Source organism: Archocentrus centrarchus, chromosome 19 (genome assembly GCF_007364275.1).
Source record: "Archocentrus centrarchus isolate MPI-CPG fArcCen1 chromosome 19, fArcCen1, whole genome shotgun sequence".
In the NCBI taxonomy this organism is placed as follows: domain Eukaryota; kingdom Metazoa; phylum Chordata; class Actinopteri; order Cichliformes; family Cichlidae; genus Archocentrus; species Archocentrus centrarchus.
This window is the reverse complement of record NC_044364.1, coordinates 21,224,007-21,242,467: the sequence shown is the minus strand read 5'-3', so window position 1 is coordinate 21,242,467 and position 18,461 is coordinate 21,224,007. Positions and strand designations below refer to the sequence as shown.

The following is an 18,461-nucleotide window of genomic DNA, read 5'->3' as shown; positions in this document are numbered from 1 at the left end:
AGAACCAGGCTCAGGGAGGGGCAGCCATCTCCCATGATCAGTTGGGAGTGAGGGGAGGGAAACGGGACAAAGGATGCTGTGGAAGAGAGCCAGAGATTAATAATAACTAATGATTAAATGCAGCTTGGGGTATAAACAAAGTGGAAAGGTTTGAATGAAAATACTCAGTGCATCATGGGAACCCCCAGGCCTATAGCAGCATAACTAAGGGAGGGTTGCGGGTCACCTGATCCAGCCCTAACTATAAGCTTGATCATAAAGTAAAGTTTTAAGCCTAATCTTAAAAATAGAGAGGGTGTCTGTTTCACGAATCCAAGCTGGGAGCTGGTTCCACAGAAGAGTATCCTAGGAATCACAAGGAAGCCAGCAGTCTGAGAGCGAAGTGCTCTATTGGGGTGATACGGTACTATGAGGTCTTTAAGATAAGATGTGGCCTGATTATTCAAGACCTTGTATGTGAGGAGAAGGATTTTAAATTCAATTCTGGATTTAACAGGGAGCAGCTGTACAAATGTTTGAGGGTCCCTCCTTCAAAATCTGTCGGTCTGCAGTTTGTTCCCGAGGCTGCTGGTGGTCTTCAGAGTCCATGTAAGGGAATCACTCAGGTGGAGGTGGACACTCAGGAGTCTCACCCTGCTGACTATCTCTATAAGGTATTTCAGGAGAGGGATGGATGACCTCATCCCCTCCAAAAAGTTAATGATAATCTCCTTTGTCTTCTCACCATGCATCCATTCATTTTCTTCAACCAGACAGATGAGATATATAATCCACAGTGAGTTGTGGGTTTATCCACAAGTCTCTGAAGATTCAATTTTCTAGTAAAGTTTGTCACCAATTTATCTGCAAAAGTTTGAGATGTGATTCTGAAATTCCCAAACTGAATACCTCCTTGCCCTGGTTGTGCCTGGAGATCCTGTCCTTGAATATCACAAACAGGATTGGAAACAAGGTCCAAGCTTGAAAGTGAGTCCAACACAGACACAGCTCTGACTTTGTTTATACCAGAGAAATGGTGAAACCCATCAGCTGACTTCATGGAAAAGTTATTGATGAAAAGGCTAGTAAAAAGCTTAAGTGCTAGCAGAAAGCAGAAAACTTTCAGTACCAAAAAATCTTGTGCCTGCAGCTGCCTGTTTGTACAGGACTAGATGGCTTGTATCAAAGATCCCAGTTTCTTTACTCCTGAGGAGCCCAAAGCAGGTCGCCAGCTGTACAAGTAAAGTCAATTCTGTTTAATTAAGTTTATTAAAGTTACAAACCAACACATTTTTTTTTTTAAATATGGACATTTTAATTCTCTAAATTCACCTGACACACATGGTCAAACTCACACCACTTAAGACCAGACAGCAACGCAGCAGAGCGCACAGCAGTGTTGAAGATCCATGAACACTGGTCTCCAACTCAGTCTTTGTGAGGCTGGTTGGATTAGAAGCTTTGCACAGAATAGTTTCAGATGAGTTATTAAAATCCAGCATTTACCATTTATATGCTCCTGATATGCTATATTATACAAAACAACTGCATTATTTATCACAACTATTTACAGATGATACCCACATTTACCCCAGTCTGTCCCTAAGTCTCCTTCCTGCTGGGAACTTAAGAAAAGAAAGATTTGATATTCCCAATCTTCCTGTAGCTAAAATTTAGAGATGAGGAAACAAGGCTTAGAGTGAGCACTCATCTAGAAGACCAAAATCTTAAATTATCAGCTCCGATTATATTCATGTTAAGTCTGCTGTAAAATCAGTTATTGTCATGATACTGGCTGGTGGTCTCCTGCAGTCCCCATTTTCTCCTGTGTATTTGTGCATTTCTGGGCATGGCACACACCTATTCTGCAATCAACCTGCACACCTGATGGCTCTCCACCAATAAAGCTCTGCTTTGTATCTACGTCAGCTGAGCTTCTTGTTTTTTGGTGAACTAACTCCTTAGACCAGGGGTCCTCACATCCAGGCCTCGAGGGCCGGTGTCCTGCAGGTTTTAGATGTGTCACTGATCCAACACACCTGAATCAAATGGCTGAATTACCTCCTCAGTATGCAGTCAAGTTCTCCAGAGTCCTGCTAATGACTTCTATATTTGACTCAGGTGTGTTGAAGCAGAGACACATCTAAAAGTTGCAGGACACCGGCCCTCGAGGCCTGGACTTGAGGATCCCTGCCTTAGACTCTCCAGCACAGGTCTGCACCTTGTCCCAAATAGGTATATCTTTCCTGCACTCATGTTTTAGTCTTTGTCTGCCTTTTGAGGCCCTGCCTGGTACAGCAGTACCATCTGAAAAAAATCACATTAATCTGTGAATTCATTCAGGCACAAAGAAACCATAATAAAATATAAAACATGTCAGCGGTTTATGCTGCTGAAATTAAAGATTAGTACTCGTTTGTTTGATTCATTAAAGTTTTTTCAGATTTATCTTTCTTTTCTTCACCAGGAAACTCAAAGAGCTGGAATCCTTGGTGACCTGAACACTGAGCTGGACTTCAGATCATCACTCCTGGATTTCAGACTTCCTAACAGACCACAGAGTGTGAAAATCAATCAGAGCACTTAATCACACTGAACCATGGATCCTCTCAGCCCTACTCTGTTATCACTGTTCAGGGCTGACTGCACCTCCATTTAAACAGCAACAAACACCATTAACTTGTGGTCAGGCTGATTTTGTACATGATGGAGATGGTCTACAGGGACGAGGAGGAGCTGAAAGCAACCTTGCTCTGTGATCTCATGTGGTCCTTAAACACCTTCTACCTGGTAAAGAGAGGAAGGTGAAAGAAGCCAGATTATCTACCACAGCACCGCAAAGAGCATCCTCTCTTACTCTGATACTGTTTAAACCAGGATAGATGCACAGAGGTGGGGGTGGGGCTGAACTTCCAAACATGGACTCTGTTTATGCTGGAAAGGAAGGTTGGTGATATCTTCTGGGACCAAACCAACCAGCCTGTTTTTTTTCTCCTGCCAGCACCAATCCTGACATGCACAGATTCAAAAACACACTTATTTTTCTCTGAGCCACATAAACACGAACATAGTCCTCTCTGTTCAATCAGCCTGGTTTGATGGTTTAACTGTTTGTACAGCTCAGTTTGCATCACTACTCCTAGATCTGGACTCAAAAAGATCTTACTGAACAGGAGCTGCTAACTTCGATATTAGCTTTGCCTCACTTTACAGTGATTGGATGATTGGAATTGACATGATTAGCATTGATAGGCTTGTTTTGTTGTCATTTTGCCTCAAAGAAAGCAATGGAGTCAATCAGAGCGACCTGCTGACTTTATTCACTGTGAAGAAATCGTTTCCAAACAGCCAAACAGTCATTAAACAAGATTTACATTAAAAACAACTGAAACCAAACCAGTGGAGCTGATTGGAGGTCAGCTTTGATTGACAGCGCTATAAATGTGAGAAGACATTAAGTTTTCTTTTTTTTTTTTTGATACAAAACAATGGTTGTTTTTCAGTGTGGCACCACCACATACACACGTCTAAAACCCAATGAAGACGACATGACTCGACATCCATTTATACAAAACAATCTCAGATATAAATACACTATTTATAATCTGTATGTTACAAAAAGAGATTCCCTCAGTGAGCTCAGTGACGGGTGGGGGCGGTGTGATCAACCACAGTGACGTATAAATATTCAGCCAGCTACAACTTTGGCAAAAATCACAAAACCCACAGAGAAATACACACAGGGGCGGGGCTTGAGTGTGTGGGGCTGGGTTTTAGGGTAGGGGGAGGGGCCTAGGGTTAAAAAGACAACTCTGAACAAGAAGACGGACAGTCACAGTAGCGTATCAGGATGCAGGATTTGTTTTTACAGTGCAAGCATAAAAAATAAACAGACGCACGGGGGCGGGGCTAAAAGAAGAAGAAGGGGCTTGTAAGGGAAATGATATTTTTCATTCATTATTCTTATCTTTGTGCTTTCAGAGGTCAGACGTTTATGTGCTGAGGTTACTGAAATGATTAAAGGCTTCAAATGATAAGGCCTCAGACCTCTGGGCTCTGTGACTCTGAAAACTCGGCAAACATTCCTGACAGATAAAATAAACCGAGTTCATGAGCAGACACGGACACAGCGCTCAATTCTGTAACAGATTTTAGTGAATTCTCAGTGGGAGGAGCCTGTCATGGCTAAGCTTCCCATTTGTTCCCTCTCTGTTCTCCTGAGTCTGTTGGCACCAACACTTCGTAGCTCAGGAGGATTGCTGTCTCTCAGAAATAACAGGAACCTCCCATCTCCCCTGAACCCCTTAGTAAGACATTGCTCCTCTTTTGTGTCTAAAGAAAAAAATAGATCTTCCTTGTTTTGTCTTCCTTATGGTGTGGAGGGCGGACCTTTTGTACCAGCACTGCTCTACAAAAACTGCTTGAAGCTGAAACCTACCGACAAGAAATGTATCCTCTATGCTATTCTTCCAATGGAAATTACCCAACTTCGCATTCTCAGATCTTTCAAGATGTCAGGTGATTCTTAATAGACAGATCTGGCTGTGCACTGGCACCACGCTCGTGGAAAACACGTACCTAACACCCAAACTTCCCCCAAAACTGAAAATGTTCCTTCCTTGTCAGATGAACAGGTTCCATGTTTTTCACGTCCACACCTCTCAAGCAGAAGGTGCCTTCTTTGATTCCTGCCTTCCTTAATCTCTGAGGAGAAATCCTCAAGCCAAGCTCCTTAGCTAGAGTGCATCCTTCTTCCTAACTCCTTCAATAACCATCTTTAGTTTTCCCTGAACAGAGTGTCCAACTTGTTTGTTGGATCTTTAACCTCTCTGTTTCCCTTTTTATCTAAGTTTTCATTTCTTCTTTGGTCCTCGTCTGGAGATGTACCTCCTACCCTGCTTTCCATTGCCTGACATGTCCTGTTCCTACTTTGGAAGTCTCTTTCCTACATGCATTTCATTAGAAGGTTTCTATTTTTCCATGTTCTTCAGCTTCCTTCTTCCCTCTTGTCTGTAAGTTTATTCAAAAGTAAGACTTATGCTTTGCTAAATGTTTGCAAAAGTTTGATGCCCATGTGATGGGATGTCCTGGATTATTGGGAAGATCATCTGTAGACTTGGTCAAAAACAAAATCCTGAACCAGGTAGTGTTTGTCCTCCCCCCACTGAGCTTCACCTAAACTCAGGTATTTTCAGAGGTATTCATCACATCACACAGTCATTATCTGCTGAAGAGCGCCATCAGCACCCTGAATACTAGATGAATTATATTAAAAATAACCTTTTTCTGTTATTTGAAGCCTTTAATCTCACTAATCTTAAAATTCCCATTTCTTCAACTAAAATGCATCTCAAGCAGAGGAAGTGAAGTCTCAGGTGTGACATTACAGTTTTTACATCAACTGACCCCGCCCCCAAACACAGAGTATAACATCATAATTACAGAGAGCTGAAAGCACCTGCAGAAAACTGCTCTACAAAAACTGCTTTTCAGTTTCTTCTTTAGAGACCGGAGGCTCCGCCCAGTCACAGACGACAGGATCACTACTCTGTCCTGACTGGTCAGCTGCGGCCCCGCCTCCTTAGGCCACAGGCCTCTCCTCCTCTGAGGTGATTAGTGCTCGTGGCTGAGGGGAGGAGATAGGTGAGGGATGAGAAGGAAGATTTTCTACATCGGAGGAACGACGAGGCCGGACATGGCTGCAGAGAGAGGGAGAATGAAAGAAGAGATTTGAATTCATTAATTAATTACAACCATATAAACACAGAATTTGGCTTTCTGCATAAAATGCACCCGCAGGTCTTGGATAACAGACACACCTGCAAAACAATTTAACACAAAAGTGTAAAAAAATGTTCTTGTGATGGTTTTCAAAATTTCAAGTGTTGAAAAGGTTACATCTGATTTTTTAAAGTCTTTTTTAAATGAAACATCTGCACGTTAAAGTTTTTCTGACAACATATTTTTCCTTCTTGTTGATGGAGGCCTCCAGCTGCTCCTTTATGTGTTTCTGGTTCTATGAAGCTCCAGATGTTTCAGTGGGTTGTGGTCTAGACTGTATTCAGGTCAGTTATAGAGCCATGCTGCTGGAGTACGAGCTCAGTGTGGTTTGTTCATCGTCTGCTGAAATCAGAGAGAGCTTCCCTGAAACAAAAGTTGCTCCTAAACCAGCAGATATGGTTCAGCATTAATGGGGCCTTCACAGATGTTCAGGTTACCCCTGCCATGTGCACTAATGTCTCCCCCATACGATCAGGGATGCTGCTTTGAACAGTGAGCTGATAACACTCTCCTCTTTGGCCCGGAGGATGCAGCATCCATGAGCTCCAAACAGAATCTCAGCTTCTCTGCTCGGCTTCAGTCTGCCTGTCTGAAATGAGCTCAGGCTCAGAGAAGCTGGTTTCTGAGATTCTTCTGGATTCTCTGAATCTTTTCAGGAGGTTATGAACCCTGATGAACGCCATAAATTGTTCGTCATTTTCTTTTATGTGGACACGTGATCTTTTTAAACTTTTGAACTATTTAGCTAAAGTGCTGTGAACTCCTCCACATCGGCCTCTGCTCTCTTTGTTCAAATTGAGCAGGTTTATGAGCAGGTCAATGTGCTTCCTACAGACTATTTTCTGTTTACTATGGAACTTGAATTATTTGCCATTTATTTACACTTGAAAAAGCCTTCACCTTGCTTGGACACAGGGTTCTACATCTTCAAGGTCTCTGTTTATTTTCTGCCTGAAGCAGCAGCAGTGAGAGATGTTGCAGTGCTACCAACAACACTAGAAGATGTAGTAAAGCTGTATTTTCCACCTCAGTTGTGAAACATTTTAAGAAGACAGGAGAGGACGCCATGATGGCAGAATCAAGGGCAGAGAGAAGACAGGATGGAGGGAGCAGAGGAAGAGGAGGAGGGATGAAGGGCAGTGATGTGTTTTTCTAAAAGGACACGTGGTGAAAAAAGACTTTCTAAAGACAAACACTGACAGTGTCTGTGTGTGTGCGCGCATGTGTGTGTGTGTGTGTGTGAGAGCTATGGAGGCTGACCGAGCCTCCGGTCTCTGGAGGCCTGTAGCCCTGACAGCCAGGAAACCGGCTCTCTGAGGGGAACGACGGTCTCATATAAACACAGCAGGCGGAGACACACCACGGATCATCAGTGAGAGCCTCACGCTCATCACACAACACTCACACTAACAGGAAGCCACCAGTTAGAAGTGGAAACACAGCAAATGTGGGCCAGTAAAACCAAAAGGATGGTGGACTGTGTCGTTCATCTGCAGAATCAGATGAACCAGATGCAGAAGATAACGTGCAGAGTGAACAGTGTGTAAAATGTTTTCTTTCTTTAACCCTTTGAGATGAGGAGAACCAACTCAAATTCCTAACCCTGCATTTTAGAGTCAAATAAAAGGAAAGCTTTGGCTGTCAGTCAGACAGTATACAGGTGTATACAGAACTTCATGTGGTCAGGTAAGACACCTCTCATGTTGCCATCCTGGTTTGTGAATCAGACCTATTTGCTCATTTTTATTGTTCTGTTTGTTGGAGACATGCAGAAAGATTCAGGTGGATGTGAGCTGGTTCCAGGATGGTGGAAATGCCCCAAGGAGAGAACAAATCCAGTCCATAATCTGGACTGACTCACAGCTACAAATCCTCCAACATAAATCCCGATTCACAGCGAGCTCAGCTCTAAATCTGCTCCCTTTGTTGTAGAGAAGAAGAAGGCACCCCAGTGTCCATCCTAAGCACTAAACACTCACAGATATAAGTAACGTCACCTGTGTGTGCAGTGTAGTTCTTCACTGTGTGAGCTCATGAAGACGCATTGTGGCATGAAGAGGAAACACCTATTTTACAGTTTTACTTCATCCACAGCAGAGGAACTTAGCGGACCATCTGAAGACTGTTAGATTTGATCTTCCGGGTCATTCCTGGCAGAGATTACATGCTACGTTCCTCTGATTTCAGGTGAACTTTGTTTCTTGCAGCTTCTGGATTGGTTGCTGTCTCCCCTTTTTGTTTTATGTAAACCAGGAGACTCCAGCCATCCTCTACCCTCAAGCTGGATAAGTAGCCTTTTTTTCTTCAGGAATGATTCCCCTGAAACGTGTTTCTGCATCACAGTGCTATGACCTGTGGGTGATTCCTGCAGAAATTCAGACTTACAAGAAGTGTAAGTCTGAATTTCTGTCAGTTCTCATGCACTTGATGATCTGATAGTTGGACAGCGTTCGCAGACTTAACGGGAACTCAAAGTCTGAGAGTCAGAAACAGAGATTCATGCAGTCTGCTCCTCAAACTGGATCTTTTTCCACACTGTTACCAGATGTCAGCAGATGTGAAGAACTTCATCACAGGTGACGGAGAAAAATCTTCTCCCCTGATGAGGGTCACCTGACTCCAACTCACTATGTCAGCTGAAGTAAGACCAGTGTGACTCAGACAGGTATAGAAGAGACCAGCGAGTAAAAGTGCTCATTCTGCTGTTTCAGGTCAGGTTACCGTAGAGCTCATGTTAGTAACTCCAGTGGTCGTCTTTTTACTCCCTTCATCTCACATTACATCCCCCGACCTGACTGTGATGATGAAGCTTTACCTGAAAAAACTGACCTGTTTCTGACATGACTGGAAAATTTTTTAAAAATCTGATGAGTTTTTTTTTTTTTTAAATATCTGAGCTGATAGCATTCACAGCGTGGTGACACGTCATTCCTCATTAGCCTCCTGGTAACTACAAAATGCATGTAGCAGCATGCAGTTTAATTTACCAGCTCATTACACACACACACACACACACACACACACACACACACACACACACACACACACACACACACACAGAGTTTAATTTAGTTGGATCACGAGTCTGTAAACTGACACTTCACTTCTTCAGTCATTAACACAAACTCACACAGAACCTCCAAATATTAAAAAAAACTGAAAAAAAAACCTTCTGGGATAAAGAAAAAAATAACATTTATAAATATATTTAACAATTTTAGAATCAAATGATTTTAGGATGACATGATTTCAGAATTATTGTTTCAGGGTTGAAGGTTTTTGTTGTTGGATGTGAATCACTTCACTGATTTTATGCTCAGTTTCTGGCTGCTGCAGCTGCAACTATTAATATCATTCAAACTGTATTTACTCATCGGCCTGCAAATGGATCACCGCACACACACACACACACACACACACACACACACACACACACACACACACACACACACACACACACACACACACACACACACACACACACACACACACACACACACACAGTGGCCTTTTTGCCTCGGCGAAGGCGGAGAGCAACATGAATATTTAACACTCGACAAACCTCTCTGTCAGAAACACTGACATCACACACACTGGCTGCCAGAGTGCATGTGCTTTATCTGTGTGTGTGTTTAATGCATGTGTGCATGTGTGTTTAGAGGATGTATCTGTGGGTTGTAGTGAATAAAACATGCATTGGCCTGTCACTCTTCATGCAATACTAACAGGACTCAGGTTACCCACCCTGACCCAGTGTGTGCGTGTGTGTATGCGTGTGTGTGTGTGTGTGTTCCTTGCATTTACTTGTCTGCAGGCATGCTGCTGTTTACAGCAGAGCAGATGAAACTGAATCAAACATCAGCAGAAACATCTGTTCACCTTCAGTCAGATTCACATTCGACTCGACTCTGAGCTTCTAATAATAATGAACTTCTGCTAATAATGTGGCTCCACCCCTTTAATTATACCATGTAAATGTATTATTTTTTCTTATTGTATGCTTTTTTAAATTATTTTTTTAATTAAAAGTTCTTCTAGAAGCAAGTCCCTCCACTCAGCAGCCATCTTACCTTCTGATCCACATCAATCAAGGTCTTCAGTACCAAGACGTATTCCTTCTCTCTGTCCCTAAAGCTCATTCTGAATTTGGAAAGGAGTTTAAATTCATGGAATCATCCACAAAATTTCCCAGTAGAATTGGTCCTAGTACTGGTAGTAGTATTGTAGTACTCGTAGCTGTATTTATAACAGTATTTGCAGTTTAACACTTTCTGTATCATCCAATGGTCATTTTTTTCAGGAATGCAGATCCACTTAAAAAGCCAGTAATGAACTCAGTCACCATCACATGATACAATTTAGCAAATAGGATCCCTCCTTTGCATCCCACACAGACTGTTAACCTGCCAAAGCCTGCTCAGACCTGATTGGTTAACAGACCTCAGATGACAAACTTCTCAAACCAAAAAATTCAACTTATTGATACACACATATCCATTTAAACTGATCAGGAGGCTGTATGAAGTGGTAAGGAGCTAGGAGGAGTGGTGAGCAGGTGTGGGCTCACCTTGCAGCCCATTGGCATTGTTGGCAGAGCAGTTGGGTGGAGGGGGAGGCGAGGCTGGCGGCCGGACGACGGGAGCAAAGGCGCTCTTCTGTTTGACGGCAGCCGAGAAGGAAAAAACTCCATGTGAGGAGTTACAGTTAGAGACGGCCATGGTCGGACTGGAGGGAACAACTGAAACGCAGAGAGGAACCAGTTTAACCAGCAACTGTGATGGGACATTAAACTACTCAGCTGCATTTAACCTGGTTAACTCTGTTTCATTTCCATAAATTATATCATGGTATGCTACAAAATACAAGGGTAGAATACTAGCACTACAGGGAGTGATATTGTTAGTATGGGTAGTGTTACTGGTAGTGTCTGTAATAGTACCGGTAAAGCCTGGTAGTAAGTGTAGTATTGAGAATATTTACCTTGATACTTACTGCCGTAGGGCGAATTGGCCGACGACCCATTGAGGAAACCCGGCGATGTTGCCACTCCAAGGTTTGGCATGCCCGTGTTGCCGTAGCCATTCATGCTGTTGCTAACTGTATTACCATAGTTACTCTGTTGGGGGGTGGAGCTTGGTACATATCCTCGCGGTGACACGCTGCTGGTGTTTCGACTGTAGCCAACTAGAAGAGAGAACAGTGTTTTAGTAACACTGCAGTATTACTCACTGCACTACTGACTCAGCAGGTTCAGGTACTGTGACAACCTTGCTTCACTGTGATTGGTTCAGCTGCAGAGCTCCTGACATTCAACACGCAGTTAGCTAGATGAGCTACCTGTGAGCTAATTTAAGCTAGATGAGGCTGCAGGTAACTTTGCTCCAAAGGTGGATTTTTTGATACAAGAACGTTCCTTTAAGGTTCCTTTTAGCAAGTGTTCGAACACCTTCCACTCTGAGAACTGATGATGGAACATCCGGGTTTCACAAACAGTGGAAATAGACGGCTGCCGTTCCCTCATTCTGGCTCTGCTGGAGATCTTTTCCTGTTAAAAGGGAGTTCCTCCTCCCCACCATCACGCTGTTGTCTCTAATTGTAGGGTCTTTTCTGCACAACATAAACCACTGTGAGGTAACTGTTATCAACTATGTTCTAAAAGAGGAAGGATGATACTCTGTCTTTGATGTTGGTCTGCTGGTACATGTACACCTGCAGGATGGTGGGTGCTTTAAGGATACTGAAGAGTGGAATTTGGAAGATCAGATTGGTCCTTCATATGATGACATTTTCTAAAAATGCAGCCATTAAAAATCGTTTCTGAACTTTGAGAAGTAGTCACAGTTCAGTCCAATCAGATCCCCGAGTATGGACTGGGAGACAGCAGAGAGGGGGAAGTAAAAGACAAACAGGAAGTGGATAAGCTAAAATAAGAGAAGGCCCACCTGAAGTTATTAATATCTCTCTTCCAATGACAGAGTGCCTGTGCTTAATGTGGTAAGAGAAAAATTAAAGGTCCCAAAGCTGGAACCCTAATGTCAGTGGAAGGGGCTACAAGAGAAATTCATGATGATTCACAGAAGCAGCCAAAGATTCTTCCTGCTGTGATTTCACAAACAACATGAATACTTGGTCCAAATGTGTTCTGGTTCCTGAAAGGCAGAAAAGTCCCACACTAGAACTGAGCCAGAAGGAGTCAATGATCCAGAAGACTCAGGTTCTTCACTCGGTTCTCTTGGTTCCACTCATTCCTCAAAACATCATCAAAGTAACGTCACTGAAGGAGGTCCGAGCTGATCACAAAGCAGCAATTTAAATCTAACACTCGGTACATCAGAGTCACCAGAAGCAGGTTTGGGCAGCCATCCTGGATTAAATCAGAGCAGTTATTCAAAGTTCCCATCTGAATTATTAGAAAGACTATTCATTTCTTTATTAATTTCTATTATCTTTAATATCAGTGGGCACTGGGACATAAAAAATGTTACAAAAGTTTGGCAGCTTTTCCCCAAAAGGTTGAGGTTGCACACAGTTTCACAATGTTGGCTTTTGAACAACGGGACTGTGTACAATATGTCCTGTTCTCACTGTCGATTGGCTCTTTGGGGGCACGATGGTCACCATTTTCATCTTTTAACTGTCCTCCCATAAAGTCATGTTCTTGATTTTTATACTTTCTCTGCTTTTACTTCTTCCCTGAAGAAGAACCTGACCTGGCGATTGGCATCCAGCCTGCTGGATCTCAGCGATGCTGCCGTGATTGCAGGTATGTCTGCAGTGACTGCAGTGTTATGATGACCTGCAGGACTCAGGGGCACACAGATAAAGCAGCAGCAAAGACTGCGGCCTGCTTCATAATCTGATGCTTTAGTCTTGTTACAGGCTCCACAGAGTCCTCGTGCTGTAGTGAGGTCACGTCACCAGATAATCATCAGGTGTCATGTGACCAGGTTTATCATGGCCTCCCCTTTAATGTCATCTCTTTCCCCCTGTTACTCCTCTGGCTGCTCGTACCTTGCGTGGTCTCAGAGACGTTGACGGCGAGCTGCCCGCTGAAGGAGTTGACTCCCATCATGCCATGGGAAGTGGTGTTGCCTAGTGATGGGATCTGGTTGTGGTTCCTGGGAACGCTGTAGAGAGCTTCAGCGATGTCCGCCGCTCGTTTCAGGATGATCTCCTGGAGAGAGGACAGACACAGGACTATGAAACATCTGGATTAATGCAGCTGCAGAAGCTCAGGCCAGAGGAAATGTGATCACGTACTGATTATTACTTTACCTAGATGGTGATTCTTCACACTACGTTCCCTATAACACTGTATTTCTAGGCTGGTGATGTGGTGGATGTGAAGAGGTTAAAGTCCTAAAATCAAACCTATTTATTGCATTCCTAAAACTGCATTGTTTAAAAAATATTGTTTTATATATTAACACCAAAAACTAGATTATTAATTCTGATTATGATGGTGGTTCTCTTCCCTATAATTCAAAGAAATGCACAGAAAAATATTAAATTAATCAGGATCCTATGCTGTGTTTTTAATTCAGCTGCATAAAATGAGAGTTCATGGTTTATAACCCCAGCAGACAGTTTTCCGTTAAAGTAAAGTACAGTCTGAAGTACTTTGTCATGTTTCTCCTCAGTGATTTCTGATTTCAGAAATATTCTTTTTTTACTTTGTGCCGTCTCATTTTATCTGGTCAGGATTAGAGGAGTTCACCTCTCATAATGACTCCTTTATCGCCTCACTTCTGTCTTCTTTCCTCTCTTCTTCGTCTCTTTTTTCTGCCTGATCGAGTCTAATGATCAATGTTATTTCACTGACCAGTCTGCAGGGGGCGCTCTAAAGTTAGTCTGACACACATTAAACAGTCATATTTAAATGTCTCACACTAAAAACACACACGTTCAGTTTGCACATACATGACAGAACATGTGACCTCACATGTGACACACACACACACACACACACACACACACACACACACACACACACAGCTGTTATAATTATTGTCACTACATTTGGATTTACATTCATTTAAAGCCTCTGTTCTCTGTTCAAGGTTACGCTTTCATTTCAATAGACCTGCCGGTGTATGTGTTACTGTCAAGACTGTGTGTGTGTGTGTGTGTGTGTGTGTGCGTGTGTGTGATTAACTGGCGGGTTGAGAAGCGTGTCGGAGAGACTCGGACGGGGAGGATGGGGGATATAAAGAGCTCCCCTCCTCCGCTGGTGTTTCACTGTTTCAGGAGGCCGTGACTCATAAACCTGAAGGAGGAGGAGGAGGACCGTCCTGTTCACTGAGCTTCATGTGAAATCTGTTCTTTGTAAGAGCATCTCTGAAGTTAAAGAAGCTCTGATTTGATCTTTGAATCCAAATTCAGTTTGAAGGGGATTTAATCCATAAGCTGGGCCAGCGTTACAATAAGTCACTGTTTTTGATGAATCTGACTGTCTTTACTGTGGTCGGTCAATCCAGCACCACCAAGAAAACTGTGAAAGGCAGAAAAATCAAATGAAAAATGTTCATAAATATTCTTTCAGTCAGATTTAGAAAGCTGTGCGTCCACGTGGCTGTCTTTCTTAAATAGTTTCATAGGCGTGAATGGATACAGATGCTCCCTTACTTCTGCTTTCTGACATGTTCGTGTTAATTTCACTGAATGTGAAGCTGTGACTCACTGGAGAATTAAAACTAAGAAGCATCTTTTTTTTCTTTTGGAGTCACAAAAAGAGCAAAAAAACTACTTAAGTGAAAATATTGCTGAAGATTTCAGAGCAAAGGAAGCTGTGGAGGTTTAAAACCACCAACACAGACACTCAAAATCCCGCCATGAATCATTTTGTGTTGCGTTTTCTCTGTCTCCGCTTTTTGAGGCCCGATGTGACGGTGGTAGCCCCACCCTAAATCCTCCACTGATTCAGTCGCCCCCTGCTGGACAGGTTTGAGGTACTTCGGCATTGGCTGTGTACTTCTCAGTGGTTGCTGATTTTAGCTCACAGTGAATTACTTACAGCATTTAGTTTGTGATCAATATGCATACGAGTGAAACTGGCTGTTTGATTTTATATTCTGTCTTCTTGTTTTTAACTCGTCACACTTGGCTCGCTTTGATCGCACACCTGGACTGATGTGTGTGAGGTTACATTTATGAAGGGAAAGGTGAACTCTTGTTTTTTGCTGCACTCTTGATAAATGTAACGGAAGTCAGTAGATTTTTTTTTTCATATATTTACTGTGAACATTTCTTGAGTTAATAACATTTTATGAGAGAACTGAAGGACATTTTACCTCCAAACCCTCCGCACACTCTCAGAGGTTTGTACCTGCTTCACACAGTTCTTCACACTTCCTGTTAGTTTCTTTGCCCCCCCCCATGGCTCATTCTTTATCTTCTACCTATGTTACTCTTTCTCAACGTTTCACTGCTGTAAGACATCAAGATTCAAACTGACTCTAACTCCTGAAGCTGCTCCTTCCTTGGTGAAATGTGGCTTTATGCTATCCAGGTTACCTTTAGAGGTAAACACACTGAGCTCAGCTGATCTGTGGACAGGTGAGCAGCTTACCTGGTTGTTATGAGGCATTCCGTAGAGTGCCTCCACCAGGTCTGCTGCTCTCTTCAACAGCACCTCCTGAAACAGAGACAGAGGAGGAAGAAGAAACAGACAGTGTAATCAGTTAGTGCTGATACTGTTACACCACAGAAGAAGAAGAGGACAAAAGCTTGTGGAAATCTAAACTCATGTATGTCAACTTCAGGTGTGAACAGGTGTTCTCAAAGTGCAGGAACTTTCTGAAATTTAGAGGAGCTCCACCTGTGTTTGTGTGTCTGTCTCCACTCTCCAGGAAGTGATTACAACCCTGTGTGTGAAGAGTTCTTTACTTCAAGAAACAAACATCAAGACCACAAACCACAAACAGGAGAAATCACACACCATGGAAGTGAGAAGACAAAATTTAATGACCTGCAGCAATGACTTATAAACAGCTGGAGAGTGAAGACGAAGCACTCAGTGCATCATGGGAACCCCCAACAGCCTAGGCCTATTGCAGTAAAACTAAGGGAGGGTTCAGGGTCACCTGATCCAGCCCTAACTATAAGCTTGATCAAAAAGGAAAGTTTTAAGCCTAATCTTAAAAATAGAGAGGGTGTCTGTCTGAAAGCTGAAGGCTCTGCCTCCTGTTCTACTCTTAAGTATCCGAGAAACCACAAGTAAGCCAGCAGTCTGAGAGCAAAGTGCTCTATTGGGGTGATACGGTACTATGAGGTCTTTGAGATAAGATAGGGCATGATTACCTTGTATGTAAGAAGAAGGATTTTAAATTCAATTTAAGAGAGAATGAGTCCAGCCTTTTGGTTGAGCCCACATTAGTCTGGACAATAGTCCAGCCTAGAAGTAATAAATGCACAAATTACCTTTTCAACATTACTCAAGATGTTTCTAATTTTAGAATTATTTGTTTAATTTGTGCATTGAAGGACATATCCTGCTCAAAAATGACTCCAAGTTTCCTCACAGTGTTACTGGAGGACATGCCATCCAGAGTAAGGATATAGTTAGATACCATGTTTCAATAACTTCAGTTTTATCTGAATTTAGAAGCAGAAAATTAGAGATCATCCAGGCCTTAATGTCTTTAAGACATTCCTGAAGTTTAATTGCTGTGTGTCATCTGGTTTCATGGATAGATAAAGCTGGGTATCATCTGCATAGCAATGAAAATATATGCTGTGAATTCTAATAATATTACATAGAGGTGATGATAATTATAAAGATCAGAAGAGAGAAACTGTTTCTCATTATCTTCCTTTAAGAATAAGTGCTTTAATCAGCCTGATGCACAAAATGAACTGATCTCAGTCAGAATGAGGGATTTATAACACTGATTGTGCTCTTTATGCTGAAAGTCAGTATTGGGCTAATGTGAGTCCATTTTCACATTTTGTGTGTAATTCAAACTGCTTCAAAACATGTTTTAATGCACTAAACCACATGTATCAAACTCAAGGCTAATTATATTTGGCCCACAAGATAATTTAATTTATGACCTCCTGGTAAATAGCGCTCCCACCACTACAAATCCCACTATGCACTGCAACAGCAGCCGTGCAGGTCAAGACCCATTTTCCCGCATTTCCAATGACACACTGATCAGTGGTCAGCAGATAAAAACATCAGTCAGCACTTTTTACAGGGACAGTTAAGCCAGCCGGCCCCCCAAAAACGAGCAAACGAAAAGTGGACTTTGAAAACAGGTGGGAGGCCTGGACCTGTTCACCGACACCGGAGGTAAACCCTGTTTCTTTTCCCTCCCTGCGGTGTGCGGGGAAAAGAGTGAAACTGTGGGACGGATGCGGGAGAAGATGCAGAGGGAGACCTGCACAGGTGAGCTGAGAGTGCATCACTGCATCACCCACCAGGAAACGCTGCGCAGCAAGAAATTTCAAAATTTTCATCAACTTGAAATGTTCTCATTTTCCCTGATGCTATTTTTGAAGAAAAATATTATTTCATATTTTATTTAATGTGTTGAGGAAAATGTAGCTGTATTATGGCCATTCAAATTCATATTGCAGTTTTAGACTGTTCAGTAAAGGTTAATCATGTTTGGCCCATGACTGTGTTTTCAGTTTTGTCCCGTTCTGTGATTGAGTTTGACACCCCTGCTCTAAACCATTTAAATCATGTTTCTTATGGAACTCAATAATTTGTGATCGCAACTCATAAACATCATCATTTCAGTTTGTTTTTATCATCAGCAGGTTCAGAAGGTTCTCCTCATTTCTGCTGTCGCAAACTGAACATTGAAGTAACTCAGTGTGTGCGTTTGTTTGGACCTCTACTGAGAGCTTTAAACAGTGTTTATATTAATCACAGCTCAGTTACACCTCACAGAGCGCATAAACACACACACACACACACACACACACACACACACACACACACACACACACACACACACACACACACACACACACACACACACAATCTGAGCCTCTTTAAAACTGAAGCACTTCACTTCAATGAGCAGCTTTAGTCTTAAAATGCAGCCAAACAAACAGTTCCCACTCTCTGTGTGTGTTACAGTGTGTGTGCGTATGTGTGTGTTACAGTGTGTGCATGCATATGTGTGTGTGTAATCAGGCAGTGACAGAACAATGCTTCATTTAGTCTTTATCTTAATTAAACACACTCTCAGTTAATCTGCTGCTTTTCATTACAAACTTCTTCAGGAGGCTTTTCAATTAACCCCGCCCCCTCCATCCTCTTCCTCATCATTTTCCTCCTCTCATCCATCCATCTTGGCATCCATCTGCTCTGCATCTCCTCCTCTCATTCTTTTTCTTCATCCAAACACCTCCTCTGTTTATCCATCGCTTCGTTCCTCTTTCCCTCCTCTCTTCCCGTTCTCACTTCTTCTTGTTTTTTTCTCCACTCATCAATGACCTTATTTTCTCATCTGTTTATTCTATCTGTATTCTCTTTTTCCTTCCTTTAATGTCCTTTTATTGTTCTTTTCTCCCCTTCTTTACTTTCATCAGTGTACTTTCCCTCCTTTTATTTCCTATTTTTCCCCCTTCCTTCCTCTCCTCATCTCCTTCGCTGTCTGTCCTTCCACCATGTTACAAATATCATTTCTTGGATCACAAATAAATGTTATGAACTGTGATTTACAGCCAGTTTTACACACTGTGAC

At 42.4% G+C, this 18,461-nt stretch overlaps 1 protein-coding gene across 4 annotated transcripts in view; it reads right to left on the bottom strand.

Moving 5' to 3' along the window:
- Positions 1–3,336: 3,336 nt before the first annotated feature.
- The window catches only part of ebf3a (EBF transcription factor 3a), a 65,447-nt gene continuing 50,322 nt past the window's right edge, over positions 3,337–18,461 (bottom strand). For 2 of the 4 annotated variants that reach the window (XM_030755918.1, XM_030755917.1), the window contains exons 12-16: positions 15,329–15,394; positions 12,772–12,934; positions 10,753–10,944; positions 10,328–10,498; positions 3,337–5,678 (exon numbers count right to left, since the gene is read on the bottom strand). In XM_030755918.1, the coding sequence (XP_030611778.1) occupies positions 5,647–5,678; positions 10,328–10,498; positions 10,753–10,944; positions 12,772–12,934; positions 15,329–15,394 (624 nt within the window). In that variant the 3' untranslated portion in view covers positions 3,337–5,646. Of the gene's footprint in view, positions 5,679–10,327; positions 10,499–10,740; positions 10,945–12,771; positions 12,935–15,328; positions 15,395–18,461 lie in introns of all 4 variants that reach the window. The other 2 variants (XM_030755916.1, XM_030755915.1) reach the window with 1 other exon arrangement.